We start from the raw sequence: 16948 nt of genomic DNA, 5'->3' as shown, positions 1-16948 counted from the left end.
ATCACACATTCTTCACCATCAGATATAACCCACATGCACGTACAACACATCTGCCTTAAAGGAGTTGCACAATTAAGACAGAAATCAAGCCTAACCTATGCAGCAAAAGCAGCGACCTTGGTAGAGGATGGGTAGTGAGCACAAAGGAGGGTCGACACAGGGAGCGATCCATTCAGATCCACTGCAGTGCTAATGACTGGGTGCTCTCATTATCTCCATCATTACCAGACCTTCATTTAGCGTATTGTGCTCAATAGCTAGTGTGCAAATTAATCAAGATTTCTCACTCTGGTAACACAAGCTTCCTTCTAATGGCACACTTCAAAAATGAAAGTACGAGTCACAGTACAGTCCCTCAGCAAGGTTAAATAGAAACCTCCCAAATTCTGTCTGTGCTTTAGTACAAGGTCACCTAAGGGCATTGTGAGGACCAGGGGGGTCAAGTTAGTATTGACTGTTAGCCGCTGCTAGTGAATGCAGCAACTACATCCCGCAAGCCGAAGAAAAATATATCAATTTTTTCAAATATCAATTTTTTTATGTTTGACCCAAGTTCCATTTGAACATAATTTTTTTTTAGTACTTAGTATTTAGCTTTTTATTTATTTAGACATAATTGTAAAGATTTTATTAATACTATTTATTGGTTATCAGCCAAAATCGTGAATCGACCGATTTCGACCGAATTTTTTTAATATCCTTGCATACCAATGTTATTTTAGTATTATTTGAATACTTTTATAGTATTCATTAATATTTTGAATTAGCTTTTATTTTTATATGTTCTGGTTTTCATTTGAAATTTTGGTTACGTTTTAATCATTTTTGTTATCTTATGTTTATAATTTTTTTTTTAAAAGCTTTCATATATTTTAATTTCAGTTTTAGTTTTAGTAATTTTAGTACTTTAACAAACTGATTTGAGTGCGTTTCCAAGGCAACATTTCTAATTTCCATTGTAACCTTTTTTTTTATCTTGATATTTTCATTTTACTTTAGCTTTATTAAAATCTTTTCATTAACTGAAATAGTTTTAGCTTTCGTTAAAGCTGCAGCCCGTACATTTTTGCACTCTAGCGGTTAATACACAGAACTGCATGCGTCTTGCGGAAGAATATTGCAGCCGGAGCTACTTCTCTCTGTCTATGTCTATAGCAAGTCAAGCAGGGACTGTGCTCCTCCGCAGCGGTTCCTACCAGTCCGGTCAGAAATAGTCCCAATATAAACACTTATTATAAGTGTACCATAATGATTCAGGGTAAGACGAAAACACGGTTAGGAAAATTGATTTATGTTGTACATTCTCATTATATAATTTTTGTAAATCTTGAACACAAAAAAGTTACGGACAGCAGCTTTAACAAGAACTACTTTGTTGCATCCCTATAATTTGTGCAACATCACAAATTTGTGCAACTTCTAATGAAGGAAGTCAGCGTGTTACTGTTTATCAATAGATCTAAATCAAAAATATTTTGAATCAAAGGTGCTGTAACGGCATTCCCAACCATTCCTACCAAATTTATTGGCCTCCTTGGTGAGGAAACCACGAAACCGGTGGAACTGCAACATAATGCATTTAGAGTTATCCTAATGTAAAGTAAAGAATCTAAACAGAGTAAATGGTAAACTCTTAAATATTTAAGGTGCTATGCATTTTGACATCATTAATCGGAATTGCAAATATGGATTAAAAATCTCAAGCAACAGGGTTACTGCCTCACTTCACCATTCGCGGATGCTATATATACACACATGCACTCTGTAGATGGTGATGAGCACCCTAGACACAGAGAGTGGACACAGCTGAAGCCAGCCCTTCTGCATGACTGCCTTTAGGCTTTGCAACTAAAGGGAAAGTGTGATTGTGTGTGTGTGAGTGTGTGTGTGTGTGTGCTGGAGAAATGTGCACCTGTTACCCTGGTCTTGCAATAAATAGAAATGACACCAGCCTAAAGCAGCGCCTCTTTCTCTCATTAAGACTGATGAATCACCAGAGTAACACATAAGTGTCAGCGAAGTCATCAAACGCACACCGTCAGTGTCACACCACAAGGACGTCAAGGGGTAAAGGGATGCAGATAGAAATTCAAAAGCGTTAAGTGTGGCCTATACAAGATTTAAAGCCAATATGTGCATCCTGGAGCGAACAACCTCTTCTCAAAACTTTAAATGGCCACACTGACTTATCTATTACCTGAGATATTGGACAGCTTGTTCTATCCCGCAGAATCCCTGCCACTTAGGGATCTTACAGCAAGTGAGGGAAATTATTTTCTTTCTTTCCCATTTTCTAACGCCATGCTGGGGGAAACTGGGTAAATAGATAAGTAAATAAAATAAAACACAAAAGCAATGGGGGAGAGAGAGAGAAAGATAAATGTCTGCACCTTACGGGTATGCCACGCTCATTCTGAATCATTGCAGCAGCTCGCGACTGCTTAACGTTTCATTTTGGAAACAGGGATTTATAGAGGGGGAAATTCACAGGCTCCGATACGCAAGGGAAACTTGGCGCCCTACCTGCGCGACTATAAATAAGATCCTTCTCACTTGATCACACACGGAGCCATAGAGGAAAAAAGGGATTTTGCACCACTGGCCAGGTAGATGGTGAGGGCGAGACAACCATGTAGAGCACATTGTATGACGCTATAATCTATTTCGAGTGATTTATTGCATAGGAAAGGCAAACAAAGACAACATCTTGCTTACAAAGAATTGTTAAAAAGAACATTCTATAATCTCTACAGACTCCCTGAGCATTCAAAGCATTGAAATGCTTCACAACTATAAAAGTAAAAGCCCAGAGAAGCATCTAGGAAGAGCTGAAATGTTACTAATGCCTGATAAGTACTAATAATAAGTGCACAATGCGACAATTCTTGAAATTCTCATGAATAAAGTGTCCTTTTTAACCAGCGCACAAACCCTGGAGCTTTCCGTTTGATAAACAACAGTAAAGATGCATTTAATTTAAACAGTGAATAATGCATGTACCCCATGCTGAGGTTATAAATTAGGCTACCTTACATACTAATAACTAACTAATTCATAATAATGTTTATCTAACACAAAACATCAATCGATGCATGTTATCTTCAAAGGGCCAGAGCAGTCACATTTAAGGACTATGAAGTGACAGAGTTTGAGCATTATCCATCATTTTCTGTGAAAGTAATGGCATTCAATCTGAGAGGAAAAACCGCCAACAACCACCACACCTGTTGTTCATTATCCTGTACAAGGAATTAACTATTGAGCCGTAGCTTACAAATGAGCCATCAGCATTTTAAATGCAAGAGGCCATAACAATTTCTCCTTCACCCCCAACTGGCTATGCCACAATGCACATGCAAAGAACAAGACAATACTAACTGTCTATTAGTATTAACAGCCTCAGGTGTCCTATTGTAACAGCGGTCCTAAATCATACAAAAAAATGACCAAAAGGTGAGAGTTTGTAAAAAGCTGAAGTAGCTGAAGAAGGTGGCTGGTTTCTAGCTGATCTAAGCTGGTTATTAGTTGGTGGAAGCAGGCCATATTGGCAACTGGTTAACCAGCTACAAATGTCCCAATAGCCAGCTTGACCACTTGTAGCTGTAGTTTGCATTTCCAAGATGGTCAACCAGCTTGATCCTGCAAATGTCCATCTTGGACAAACTAGAAACCAGCTTCAATGTTTCCAAACACGTCTACCACCTTAAACTGAATCGATTTACTTCTTTACACGCTCCATTATTTGATTCCAGCTGTTTGAAGTGAGCGCGCGGTTCTTTTAATAGTCGGTCTAGTTCGTTTATCAATCTTGATTATTTCATTTCAACTCTTCGATTAAAGAGGGACGCAGTCAACCACTTATTGTATTTATCTATTAGTCTCGTTTGGAGCGAATAAAGCTACACTTAGATTGGTAATGTTAATGCTAATGTTCTATTTGTTTGATTGCCATTCGTTGATCTTGTCCATTCAGTTTGAATTGTATGAATGTTAATGGTTTATTTAGTTTTCCCGATCTAAAATGACTAGATAGGGGCAGTTTTTAGTCTTGAATCGTCTATTTGTTCGCTCGTTTGCTGGCTTTAGTGAATGGAGAAGGGCTCCGTGAGTCAGCCCGTCGTGTAAATGTCTCCTGGTGAAGGGAGCCAAAGGAGCGCTCAACTTCAGAGCTGAGCGGAATATAGATGCGATCTGAGACTGAGTTTGCTCGTGATTTGCACCCATCTGAACCCAGTGCATTAGACTGATTCACACGAACGGACTTGACTAAACGTCTGATGTCAACGTTTAGAGACATCGCTACTGTGACAAATTAATAGAAATAAAGAATAACATGTTTCATTACCTACTCTGATCTCCTTTCTTTTTGTCGTGGCATTCAGCTATAACTGTTATATCAGTGCAACTCCTTCTGCTCAACGAGTTGTAAATACGTGCAATGCGCTCACAAAATCATTTCACCATTTTAATTACACTAAATTAATGCACAAAAAAAAAAAAAAAAAACCCCTGAAAAGCCGCTCAAGCGATATTCCTTAACATAACGGAATGAAACCTCTCGCGCCTACCTGGGAAACGAGGAATGCGATGAAAATGCGAGTTCCGAACTCCATGGTCTCAGATCAGTGGGAATAATGTTTAAAACAAGATGCTGGTCGGACCAGCGCTGTTCATAATTCCAGAGTCGCGAGAGTAAAGCCCCTCTGCCTCGAGCTGCCAACTTCCCAAATAGAAGAACTGCAGCCTCGTGAGCAGAGCATTGGAGTCCACCACCAATAGATTTATAGGGGGGGGGGGGGGGGGGGGGGGGGGGGGGTTCTTCTTTGACGCTCGCATGAACCTGCCATGCTCAAGCTAGTCACATTACCTTTGCATTTCTTCATTTTTCACTGATCTAAAACGTTCTGTTTTGAAAGACAATGGATAATAGTTTAATAGGGTGGCATATGCACATTCTCTTAACGGAAACAGTATTATAGAATAATCAGACATGCATAGTTCTAGACGTGCTTTTAAGGTGTCGTGTTTATTTTAATTTTTTATTTCTTTTTTATAAGAGAAAAACAGCTTAGACTTGGTTTATGATTGGTCATCAATAACTTTATAGACTGTGCTCTAGATCAGTGACTGGCTGGTTGTGACATTAAATTGAGTCACAGGTCTGATATGATTAATGGGTAGTGAACGGGAGGAGGTAAAATCCAATATGCAAATAATAAAATACAACTAAGCATAACCATAGGTTAAAAAATAAAAATAATAATAATAAAAGTTACACTCTCAGGAAAAAAGGTACAAAAGCTGTCACTGGGCCTAAAGAGTGAATATTACATTAATGGGTACATAACTCTCACACACACACACAGTGTCTGCCAATCTCATGTTAATCTCATGTTAATTTATAAAAGACAGATATGCTGTACACTGTAAAAAATTAATCATGGGTCTTTTAATTTTCACAAAATAAATTGTGTATATTTTCTTAATAAAATTGTGGTTCTGTGTTGTATAGAAAATATTATGAAAATTTCACTAATAAAACCAAGGATTTTTAGGAAATGTAAACAAATTTGAGGCTTGAATGAGGAACCGATCAAGCTGATAAAATTAAGGGGAAAAAGGCTACCTATTTATATTAAGAGAATTAGCTCATTTGTGCAGATTTATTTAAAGACACCGTTAGTTCCCAGCATACTTTGCATATGGCTGGAAAGGGAGAGTTAATATTGAAATTAAGTGTTATTTTATGTGTTTTTGAGTGAAGGGAAACATCTGTTAAAGTGCAATGTTCTGTTATGTTTGACATTTGAAAGATTTTCTTTCTATTGAAGTTTTGACCGTTACCATTGTGCAGAAGAGTAGATCTTATGGTTAGGTTGTGGATGACTGCATGTTATCTAATATTATAAAGCATGTTGCTTTGGTCAATGAGCAATAACTTTGCTAATGCCAGTGCAGTAACAAGTTTGTTTCTGCTTGTGCTGTGCTAGCAGCATACAGTCCATTAATTGTATAACGTAAGTCAAATAGAAACAGGTAATTTCCATTCCCTGTAATTTATACCCTTTTTTTAAAGTCAACTTAAAATGAATAAGCACATGTCACTAAAAATATTTAATTTATTGTATCGTAGAATAAATAATTTAGGAGATTTTACATGATTTATTCAGGTAGATTAAATTAAAGAAACCAAGCCAAAACTTCTCAAAAATATTATGTGTAATATTGTTACCATAATTTATTTAAGCAAATGGCACATAACATTTTTTACAGTGTACCGATTCTTTCTGCAAACAGCCGAGCTCGTGGAGTACTAGATTAACGCTGGATTCTTTGGGACGCTGAACAAGATTATCTTTCCCTCACAGTGAAAAGACACACTTCTTTAGTGACATTGTTGATTTCGGGGTCTAAAAACAAAATGACAGCGCTGCCGACGGTTTCCGTAACCCGAGCGAAGCTCGTTGATGGGCGTGCTCTTGCTCTCGCTCTGGTTAATGTGTGCACGCGCCCATACAAGCAATTCCGCCCTTTATGACGTCATACAGGGCCATACTCCACATAAACTTTCCAAAACATATACGAATCCTGAAGGAGTGTATTTGGAACAGAAATACTCTGTCATACGTCCAACTCATTTTTTGAAACTTTGGCCATGTTTAGCATGAAAATCCAACTATTTAACAGTGTAAATAAGTCAGAATGCATGAATTGTTAGACATCCCGTTAAAGTTAGATATTGGTACCAGAAGTGTACATATTATTACATAGTGTTACATAGAAGTGTAGGGTCACTCAAACCAGTTTCAGAACCTACAGGCATAAGTTCTCTGAGGAACGTATGAAATAGTGATCCAAATGATTGACAGCTAGGCAAATACAAATTGCTGTGCAGGATCGGCACTTGATGCCCAATGTAAAATCATAAAAAAACCTCATGATTTTTATAAAGAAAAGCACATTTTGAGAATGATTTGAAATGATGCTGATCATTTCATTCTTTATGACAAATTATTCTTTATGACAACAGTTTTACCACAGCATCTACAGTGAAGTTCTGATTTGTTACAAGCATGAGGGTTAAATTGGCATATGTGTCTGGATTTTTCCTTTCAGAACCACACCGACTGACTTGAATGACAACGATACAACAGCTAATCTCCCATTCTCTTTTGGATTTTGTCATACTCAGCAAAACTCTCTCTGACCTAAAGTTCCAGCAAAAACTTTTTTATAAAAGATATTCTTCCATGGTAAAAAAAATTTTTTCCTTTGACCATAGTCAAAGTCCGACAGAATCACTGAATTTCAGTCACTTGTCATGCCGTGACATTCTGTGCTTAAAAAATCTGATGGAGTTCAGAAAAGACAGAATGTCTATTAAAATCTCAGCAAGTACAGTCTGACACACTATCCAAAAATGACTACAGGTAATCACGAGAACTAAACTCAATATCTGAGTCACAGCGTCTCCAAAATTTCACATGGTAAATCTGATAAGTTATTATGAACATTAAAAAAAAGCAATTTTTAAGTTTGTTTCTGGATATTGGTTTACTTTACTCTTGACTCACCATTTGTTATTTCCCCTACGTACCATGAAGCATGGCATGGGCTATTGAGTCGTGAGGGCCAGTAAAACTAAAAAGTGTCCAAAGATCCATCATAATAGCCCACGAATCCCACACTGAGCACAAGCAAATATCCTTCGACCAACAGTCACGGGGGTTTCAGGCCAAACCATTCAAAAAGAAAGACACGTTTACTGTATATTTGGTATGGGAATACAGCTATGCTTCAAGCACTCCTTTGTCACTGTTATATCAACATGTCTTGGACGCACGTCAAGTGAACGTGACACTTCCTGTTATGAAAGACAGCGAGGACAGATGCTTGTAGTCAAACACTGAAATGCAGATCACTGACCTTTGTAACATCTTGGACAAGTCCTTGTTAACTATTTCAGCTTAAAAACACAGCAGATTAGATAAAGAGATTGAGAGAAAATTAAAGATCAGAAAATACCAAATGTTTCCCATCAGGCCGAAAGGTTACAGTCTCATCAAGTCTCTCTCTCTCTGCCTGTCATCGCCATTCCCTGTTAAAACTTTGACTGACTGCAAAAGAACGGAAACTTTTTCATTTTTCGAAGGAAGAGGACTAAAACATAATGAAAGACTCTGCTTAATCCATTCATATTCTACCCACAACTCTCTGCATATGTCTTTTTGGAGTAGATAAAGGGGTGGGGTTATGATGCGTACCATCATTCACCTCAGGAGCCATCATCTCTCCCACCCCCCACCTCCCACCTCCCCTCCCTCTATTCCCTCTCTCTCTGAAAAATGAGGCTAGGAATTGTTGTGACGTCCTGAGGAATTGCTTTCTCAAGAAAATGTTGCAGAATTGTTGCGCTATATCTCTTAATCGAAGGATCCGGGCAGGAAATAGCATTACGGCTGCTGTGGATTTGTCTAAAACGGATATGTTAAAAGGGTGTGCGGGGAGGGGAAGAAAAACATTCCAGTATCTTGGATTGTCAAGGAGGTGACGAAGAGGGAGCTACCTGCAATTTTAAGTGAAAAATGAAGAACTGCAAAACAAAACCATATGAGAACGATTAAAATGTCAAGACGAGCAAAACGTTTTAAGATAATATATCTCCTCTTCGGGCGTGAATACTCAAGGAATAACTCTCCTGATTCAATATTCATACACACGAGATGCTACTTCTCTATAAAAAGTTCCAAATGAAAAAAAACAAAGACGCAACATTTCCTTGTTCTTCCCTTTTAGCAACTACCAAGTCAACCATTTAGACTGCAATATCTAACAATTATTTGAACTCAAAAGACTTTGATCATGTCCGTGCATCCTTATGAAACTGGTAAATTATAAATAAATAACAATATACACACATTTTTATAAGAGTTAACTTATAAAAAAAAATAAAATATATATATAGCGGTGGGGGGAAAATGGCACAAATGGAGCTTTTTCTCTTTTTGGACTTATCTTGACATCCTGTTATCTTGACATCTTGACATCTTGTTATCTTGTCTTGAAAAAGGAGGGATGAAAATGTCTCCTGATATTGAATGGGAGTAGGAGCACTGGAAAATATTATTTATGTGGAACAAATCCACCCCCCCCCCCCCCCCCTCTAAAAAAAGAGTGTTAGTACGGAGGGCAATTGCAACAAAATGGCAAAGAGGCACAGATGCATAATGTCATATAGTAAAAAAGCAAAATCAACAAGACTGAAATGAATAAAAATTACAAGTCTATAAAGTGATGAAAAAAATAGTTAAGGTTGATATTCACCTCAAAGAAACCTGCATCATACAGCTGCATTTTCTCAAGTTGTGTAGCCTAAGTTCTTCAAGTAGAGGTTTACTAACCTAAACAGCAACCAGACATGTTTTTAAAGGTTATTTCTTTATTAGATATTTGTGTACATATTACTTGTGTAAAAATGAATGTATTATTATACCACAGGTGCATCTCTTATTTTCTTTTCACCAGGGCCGATTGCGTAAGCGAGCATCTGCCAAAGAAAAAACAAAGGATTGCTTTCAGTACATTACAACATCGATTAACTTTCTCCAACATTCAGTCAACGAGCCTATGATATCTTCCTTCATATTAATTGAAAACAACAGGTGAATCAATTTGATTTACTTTCAAAATGGTTTTCCATCCTTTCTGCTCACTGTGTGAAGTAATAGATAATGGAATCAATGTCCAGGTGAAGAAACACCACCAGTCTCCAGAGAGCTGAACCTTAACCAAACAAGTAAATGAAAACCTCTATCTGCATGTTGCCCAATTATTCAGACTGATTAAATAAATTTGCTGTAACGAAAACAAGGGCACACTGCGACACAATGCAATGTTGTTGTTGTTTTTTTTTTAAATGCCAGCCACGGTCATGTTTGCAGTACAATACATGGACCCTTTTACCTCTCACTGCCCAACAAAATTAGTAAATGCCAGCTGGACTGAATCCATACGCTCATTTTCACACTGTCCTCTTGATCTGGATGGATGGTCCTCCTGAGGATGTAATTACAAATAATGGACACTAGGTGAGGCAAAAGCCTCCTTCACAGCAGGTACAGGATGGTGTCCAGTGGAGCAGTACTCCCTCTCCGGGTTGAGAAGCTTTTGTCCTTGGGAGTGAGCAGGTGATGCACTGCCAGAATCGGAGCGGGGCCAGGGAAAGCTCCCATGTGCCAGCACTGCTGGAGCAGATTGATGGTCCCTCCATTTGATGCTTTATTACAGACTGTATCCTCTTCATTATGTCTCTTCATTTTCTCCCAAACAACATGCAGTTTTCTCTAAGCGGCTCTAACATTTTGTCCCCATGCTTTTTTTAAATTAATTTATTTTTAAGGATCCTCATAAATTAAGAGATTGTCAAGGGGTGAAAAGAAAGGTGTGATTACAAGAAATCGTTTGACCGTGTTTAAAGGGACAGTTCACCCAAAAATACACATTGTCATCATTTACTCACCCTCATGCTGTTCCAACTTTCTTGACTTTCTTCTGTAAAACACAACAGAGAAGTTCAGCAAAATGTTTACACTGCTCTTTTCCATTCCATGAAAGTGAAATATGTTCAGAGGCAATATACATTTAATATTACTTAAATGCTCTTATGAAATCTTCTGAAGCTATATCACAACTTTATGTGAGTTTTTAAGTGAGTAATATTTTTTTCCCTAAATAAATAAAAGATAAAGCTACCAGTGAAATTAGGCATCACAACATTATAAAATAAATCATGAAAAATAGATATTCAAGATTTGCTAATGATTCATTTACCAGTGTTATTAAACCTTAAATGCATGAATGGTTTGCCTATCATTATTACATATTCGGGTCTTTATCGACCCGGATCTATATCTACCTGTTCCGACAATATAAAACTCTCCTTATTTTAGAGTAACAATTACAGAAGAATGAAATAATGTGTATTTTGTGACCTTTTGGAGCTTGGAAGGGTTCATATTAAGCAGATGTTTTATAGTATAATATAAAAATTTATACCATCATCACTGTCCTCGTCAGAGCTCATTTTCCAGTACATTCAGCATCTGGCTCATATTTGACATCTCAAACATATTCTCAAAACTATCATTTTCAGCATCTTCAGAATCAATATATTTTGATCGCTGACAGCTTCTTCACCAGATCCACCATCAAGAGACAGTGACACTAAAATTGGATGGCGTTCAGTACTTGCTCTGCAGTAAATCGCTGAGCGATTTCAAGTTTTGCTGAAACTTTCTATTATTTTGTTTTCTGAACGGTAACTATGAGTGAAATGTCACTTCATCCTTGCGTATCAGACATTGCCACCTTGTGCAATAAGGTTGAATTGCACTTATTCAGTCATCAAAGATTAGATTATTGTTGTGCTGAAAAAATATACTTACACTGTTACACACCTCGGGTCATTAGTGACCCTATACAATTTTTACAAAAAATTAATGGGAAAACATTGTCTGGCTATCACCAGACCAAGCTCAATTTAAGATTGAACATTGGTCTGGGGAGTCTGCTATGTATTTTCTACTGCACAAGAGGTGTGATAAACGAGTATTAATTAAATGACTCTGTACGCAATTGGATAGTCCTTCAACCAATCAGACCACAAGAGGCGTGATCAACGGGCAACAACCCATTGCTTCTCTATCTGTCATTGTGTAAACCCGCCAATAGCGCGCCAGGTGGATAAGCCAGTCTGCGATTGGTTCCCGCAAAAGTGTAACAGAAGCAGTAGAAACGAATGTACAGATTTCCAGACTGAGTTGCAGGGTGAAATCAAATCGCTGGCAGATCAGGCTGGGTTTACCCAGTCTAGGGAAAACAGTCATTCTTGTATAAAATTATTGTTTCTAATGAATTGATTGAGGAATACTAAGAAGGTTGATGAAAAAGATGAATGAGAAAGAGAGTACTGAATGACATTCTGGGTCACTAAAGACCTGAGGTATGCGTTTAAGGGTAAAACTATTAAGGCCTCGATATACTCACAGTGAAGTTCTTTTTTGTTCTTCATTTAGGAGTAAAACGAAGTTTGAAATATGTGACCAGCGACATACTGTTAGCGAATATCTGACGCCGCCCACACTGCTGAGAGCAACGTTTAGATGAATGTGTAAATATGTGCTGCGTGCTTTCTTCTATAAACTTATATATATCTTCCGTGGAAGTCTCAGGACCACAAAATGTGCATCCAATTCGGTCCGAATGCAATGATATGATGTCCTACCTGCCTGTCAACATATTTTTTCATACCTCTGCGCACCCTGTTCACGCAGACATCACACGTCATCAACCGGTTCCATGAGGCTATGCAGAGTTGTAGACACAGTCACCGGGCGCCTTAAAAGCAAACAGCAGCCACATTTTGTTTACATTCATTATAATTGTAATGTTAAGTGCTTTGGAGACATGAAGTCATTTAATTAGTTCTCTCATCTTGTGGCGCTTTGCAGACTCTGCTCTGCACGATTATATGTTTTGAAGGAGGCATGGCTTTGGAGAGTGCTGTGAAGGAAAAGTGGGATTTTATGCTTTCAAAGCTTGCTATTGCTAGCCACTCTGAAATTTTGTTGCTGCTGCTTTTCAGTGCATTAATATCAGTAAAAGGAAAAAAATGTACAAAAAAAGGATGTCTGGCTCTACATATTAAAATTGTGCTTTTGAATGCACTGAAATAATGTTCCCTTCCATTTAAATGGACATTTAGGATTAGAGGAATGTGAAATGAGGGTCCATTAGATCAGTGGTTCTCAATTGGTGGGTCATGACACGAAATTGGGTTTTAAAATTTGTTCTGCAGTGTAAAATAATGCTTAATGGAATTAATTATATCATACATAGTATAGCAACAATTTTAAAAAGAAAGGAAAAAACGCTTCTTTGCTATAGATACTAAACACTATGACATTCTGGCACAAATTCAAAGGTAAATTGGTGTATAATATATTTCCATGTTTAATTTGGTGCTTTGTTGTGCACCAAAATCCTGAAGCAAAATCAGTTATTACAAAAAGAGAAACACTACATCAATAACAACAATAGTGTTGATTAATATTAATAAACAAATGTCTGCAAAAAGGTTTAGCTCTTGTAGAGAACAGAGTGTGTCAAGTCACATGAAAGAGTTTTTATAATTATGCAACTGTAGTTGCTCAGTCAGGGCCCTAAACACTTGTGGTTTTCCTACAAGTCTGCACTTTCGTGATGTAACGCCGCTTATACTGTCGGGAAGAAGTCTGCTATGGAGTTTGCTTCAGTACGGGCTCTGCAAAAATGCACATTGAGGGCGCATTGAGGGAGCATATCGACCACGATCACAAGCACCCTTCTGAAACCTAAAATGTCAAATGGGACACCCTACAGTCTCATGGACTTAACAGGGATGTGCACGCGGCAGCCGCTGTAAGTCCACAAGACCATAAGTGCACATGAAGTGTGCCATTTGGGACAGGGCCTCATTTGCAATCCATTTGAGGTTTTCAACCTCCTGTCTGAGGTGACCTAAAATTTTGTGTGATGGGCTCTGTCTTGTCTGACAGAATCTCTAAAGCTTTTAGACTAAAATACCCATGCAACATGTGCAATTACACTTTCAAACATGTCCAAAGCTCTTTTGCAATAAATTCAGGGAAATTTCTCCCCTAGATCCACAAACTCTTTACTGGCAGAATTTGCAGGCTTTAATTCATCAGCAGGAGCAGGTGGCCTCATGGACAGTGAGCTCCAGAACATGCCCCGATTTCCATAAACTATTGTTATAGCCAAGAATAAATTAGTCTGATAACTATAAAGCATTCTTATTAGTCAGAATAAATTACTCTGCCCTGTGTCAATTAAAAGTCTACTCAACTGATTTGCCCTCTGTGCCCATAGCAAACCCATCATCGTTACTTTATTATACACATGAACTTGTGGTTAAACCCCCTCGCCACACGCACAAACATTAAAGACACGTGTTGTGAAAGCAAACAGCCATAAACATAGAAAACAAAAGTAAAAAAACATCAAGCTTTTCAATAGGCTCTCAGTAGGGATCCAGCCTGCATTATTTCACCAGGAAAAAAGAAAAAGCAAAGTCAAAGTAATTTTTTTCTTAACCTGTACCGTTGAAAGTCAATGGGTCTCATTCACTAATAATGGCATTATTTCGTATTTGTAGGCATAGGAGAACTTCTTACGAAAAATCTCACAATTCACAACATGTGTGTACGCATATGAATTTGTTCTTAAATATAGGGTAGGCAATGTTTTTAATGCGTTTTTATGTCAACACTATCAACACCGAAATGAATCTGCAGCAGACAGGTGGTACAAGCAAGAGCTCTGTATGTTTTTTTTTTGTTCATTATTATTGTAATATGTGCTTTGAGACATGCCGTCTCTCGTCACGCTGCTGTGTGCGTTCATGTGTTTTGAAGGAGGCATGGCTTTGGAGAGCACTCTGAAGGGAGGGTGTGATCTCATGCTTTCAAATCTAGCTTGCTTTTGCTAGTCTCTCTTTTGCTAGAAATGTCAGTGAATTGGGAGTATTCTAAATGAGTGGCTGCATACAGTAGGTTAGTCACTTGCATAAAACACGCCCAAACCATCTCTATAGGCTAAGGGCTTTCCACACAAATTTACCTTTACAGCCTTTCGTCACTCTCTTCAAACATATGCCAGATGTCTTGCCAGATCCTTGAGCAATGCCAAGTGTGTCATTCTCAAAACCAGTTCAAACACAATAAATACTTTTATACAGACCCAGATTACAGACTTTTCATTAGCCAGCTGTACATGTGCGTAAATCTGCGTTATTCAGAGAAACCTCACAGCTGAAGCAATATCGCAGCTTTTTTTATTCTTTCACTGTAGGCTATATGAGGAATAGATAAAATTAAATTGTATTTATTAATTTTATATAAAAATTGTATAATATAATATAATATAAAAAAAATTATAATATAATATAATTAATATATAAATTGTTTAATATAATACAGAGAAACTGCTTTTTGCGTATGTGTGGTTTGAGTTGTTCCTAATTTTTTTTTTTTTACATTTGGAATAAATTTTAGTACGTACGTTTTTGGTCAATCATGATTTGGTTGTGAAAACGTTCGTACAAAGATTTCACACACAAATTTGTGCGTACGCAAGTGAATGAGACCCAATGTTTGCTGGAACTGAAATGACTTTCATTTTAAAGATGCTGTGTTTATTCTTTTACCTTGCCGACTCCAGGCGTTAAAAGCTATTTTTCAGGTAATGCAACCTTTATGTTAAATGGGGAATCAAGAGCAACACACTGTGGTTACAAACACTCACAAACACATTTGGATACAAAGTAAATAAGAATTAAAAGAAAGAAAATGTTCCGACACCATCAAGCCGAACCATTTAAGCCGCAGTGACAGATCTTGATGCAGCTGTCAGACAACGCTCTCTAGGGCAGAATTGGATGCACTGCACAACACTTAAACAGGCATTTCATTTATTTATTGTGCATTCATGCAATTAAAACAAATTGCATCCTAAAGAAAACTTTTTCAGAGCAGCTCCCTAGGCTCTTTCTTTCTAGCCTATAGCTGTCCCGACCAAATATTGTTGCTACTGCATCTGTACACAAGTTTCCTCTGTTGCCGTGATTTTACCAAGTAAAAAATTATCCTGGATCAACATATTTTGTTGATCCTGGAACATTCCTATCTGAAAACATAGTCCTAACTGTATCCCTATCCCCACCCCTATACCTAACCATAACTTATCCCTAAATTTAGAGGGAAAATAAGTGAATTACACTGATGGATGGATGGATGGATGGATGGATGGATGGATGGATGGATGGATGGATGGATGGATGGATGGATGGATGGATGGATGGATGGATGGATGGATGGATGGGTGGATGGATGGATGGATGGATGGAAACATGTTTCCTCACCTGTTTGAAATCAAACATGGTCGCTTACGGAAGTTCAGTAGTCCATTACAGTCAGGCCGAATTATTAAATTCAGTAAAAATGAATGCAATCAAATGCATCTCCAATACCTTGTTTATTAATAATGGAAGCTTTACGTATCTATGACCATATTCCGTTACATATTCCTCAACCACTTTACGCAAAAAAGTAATGTAATGTAAAAATAGCTTTTTTCAGAAATACAATGAAAATCAATATAAGAAGTTGATAACACAGCAGACAGTGGTTTGTATTAGGGCAGCAAACAGAGTCCCAATCCATTCCTGCACAAAAACACTCACATAATACCAAGGTTGAGTGGTATAAATCCAGCTAAAACAGAGACTAGTCCATCTCTCAAGAGCAGTGAAATTATAGCGAAACATGGAGTAGCCTACCAAATACCCAACAGTTCATTGTCTGATGCTGATGCTTTCTCGAAATAAGTGTTTTCTCAAAAACAGTCAGAAATGTTGCAGATTGTGAAACACAAAATAGTGAAGAGCCACTGTTGTCTCAATGGTTGCTTGTGTTTCAACAATGGAATATAATTTATCTGGAGTCTATTGTTCAAATCCCAAAAGGACACAATGACCTTCAACACATAAACCTACACTCTATTATTTAACTTAGCACTATTACTCCTCTTCATTTTTGATGCTTCTTACCCATGAGTAAACCATGCAACGTAACACAATCAAGGTCCCAAATGACAGATAACCTCATGTATAATTATTTTATGTTGATCGTCTCTTCAAATCACCTGTTTCAACACTCGCCCGACTGAGCCGCCACTCAAGAGACTCATTTTCTATATTTACTGATGAGTTCTCATCACTGAAAGCTCAACACAAACCACCTCTACAAATCACTGAATACAGCACAACCCAATGAAAGCACCTGTATGGAAATGTTTGAGAATTAAATGTGCTGAAATGGGATGCTTTTTG

At 37.6% G+C, this 16948-nt stretch overlaps 1 protein-coding gene across 1 annotated transcript in view; it reads right to left on the bottom strand.

Annotated features, from left to right (window-relative positions):
- The window catches only part of cdh13 (cadherin 13, H-cadherin (heart)), a 467661-nt gene extending 462893 nt beyond the window's left edge, over positions 1-4768 (bottom strand). The window contains exon 1 of the mRNA XM_079825536.1: positions 4569-4768. Within this exon, the coding sequence (XP_079681662.1) occupies positions 4569-4613 (45 nt within the window). The 5' untranslated portion in view covers positions 4614-4768. The remainder of the gene's footprint in view (positions 1-4568) is intronic.
- Positions 4769-16948: the final 12180 nt, after the last annotated feature.

The sequence above is a fragment of the Gobio gobio genome (assembly GCF_949357685.1).
Source record: "Gobio gobio genome assembly, chromosome: 9".
Lineage (NCBI taxonomy): Eukaryota > Metazoa > Chordata > Actinopteri > Cypriniformes > Gobionidae > Gobio > Gobio gobio.
This window is presented reverse-complemented; position numbering and strand designations above follow the sequence as displayed.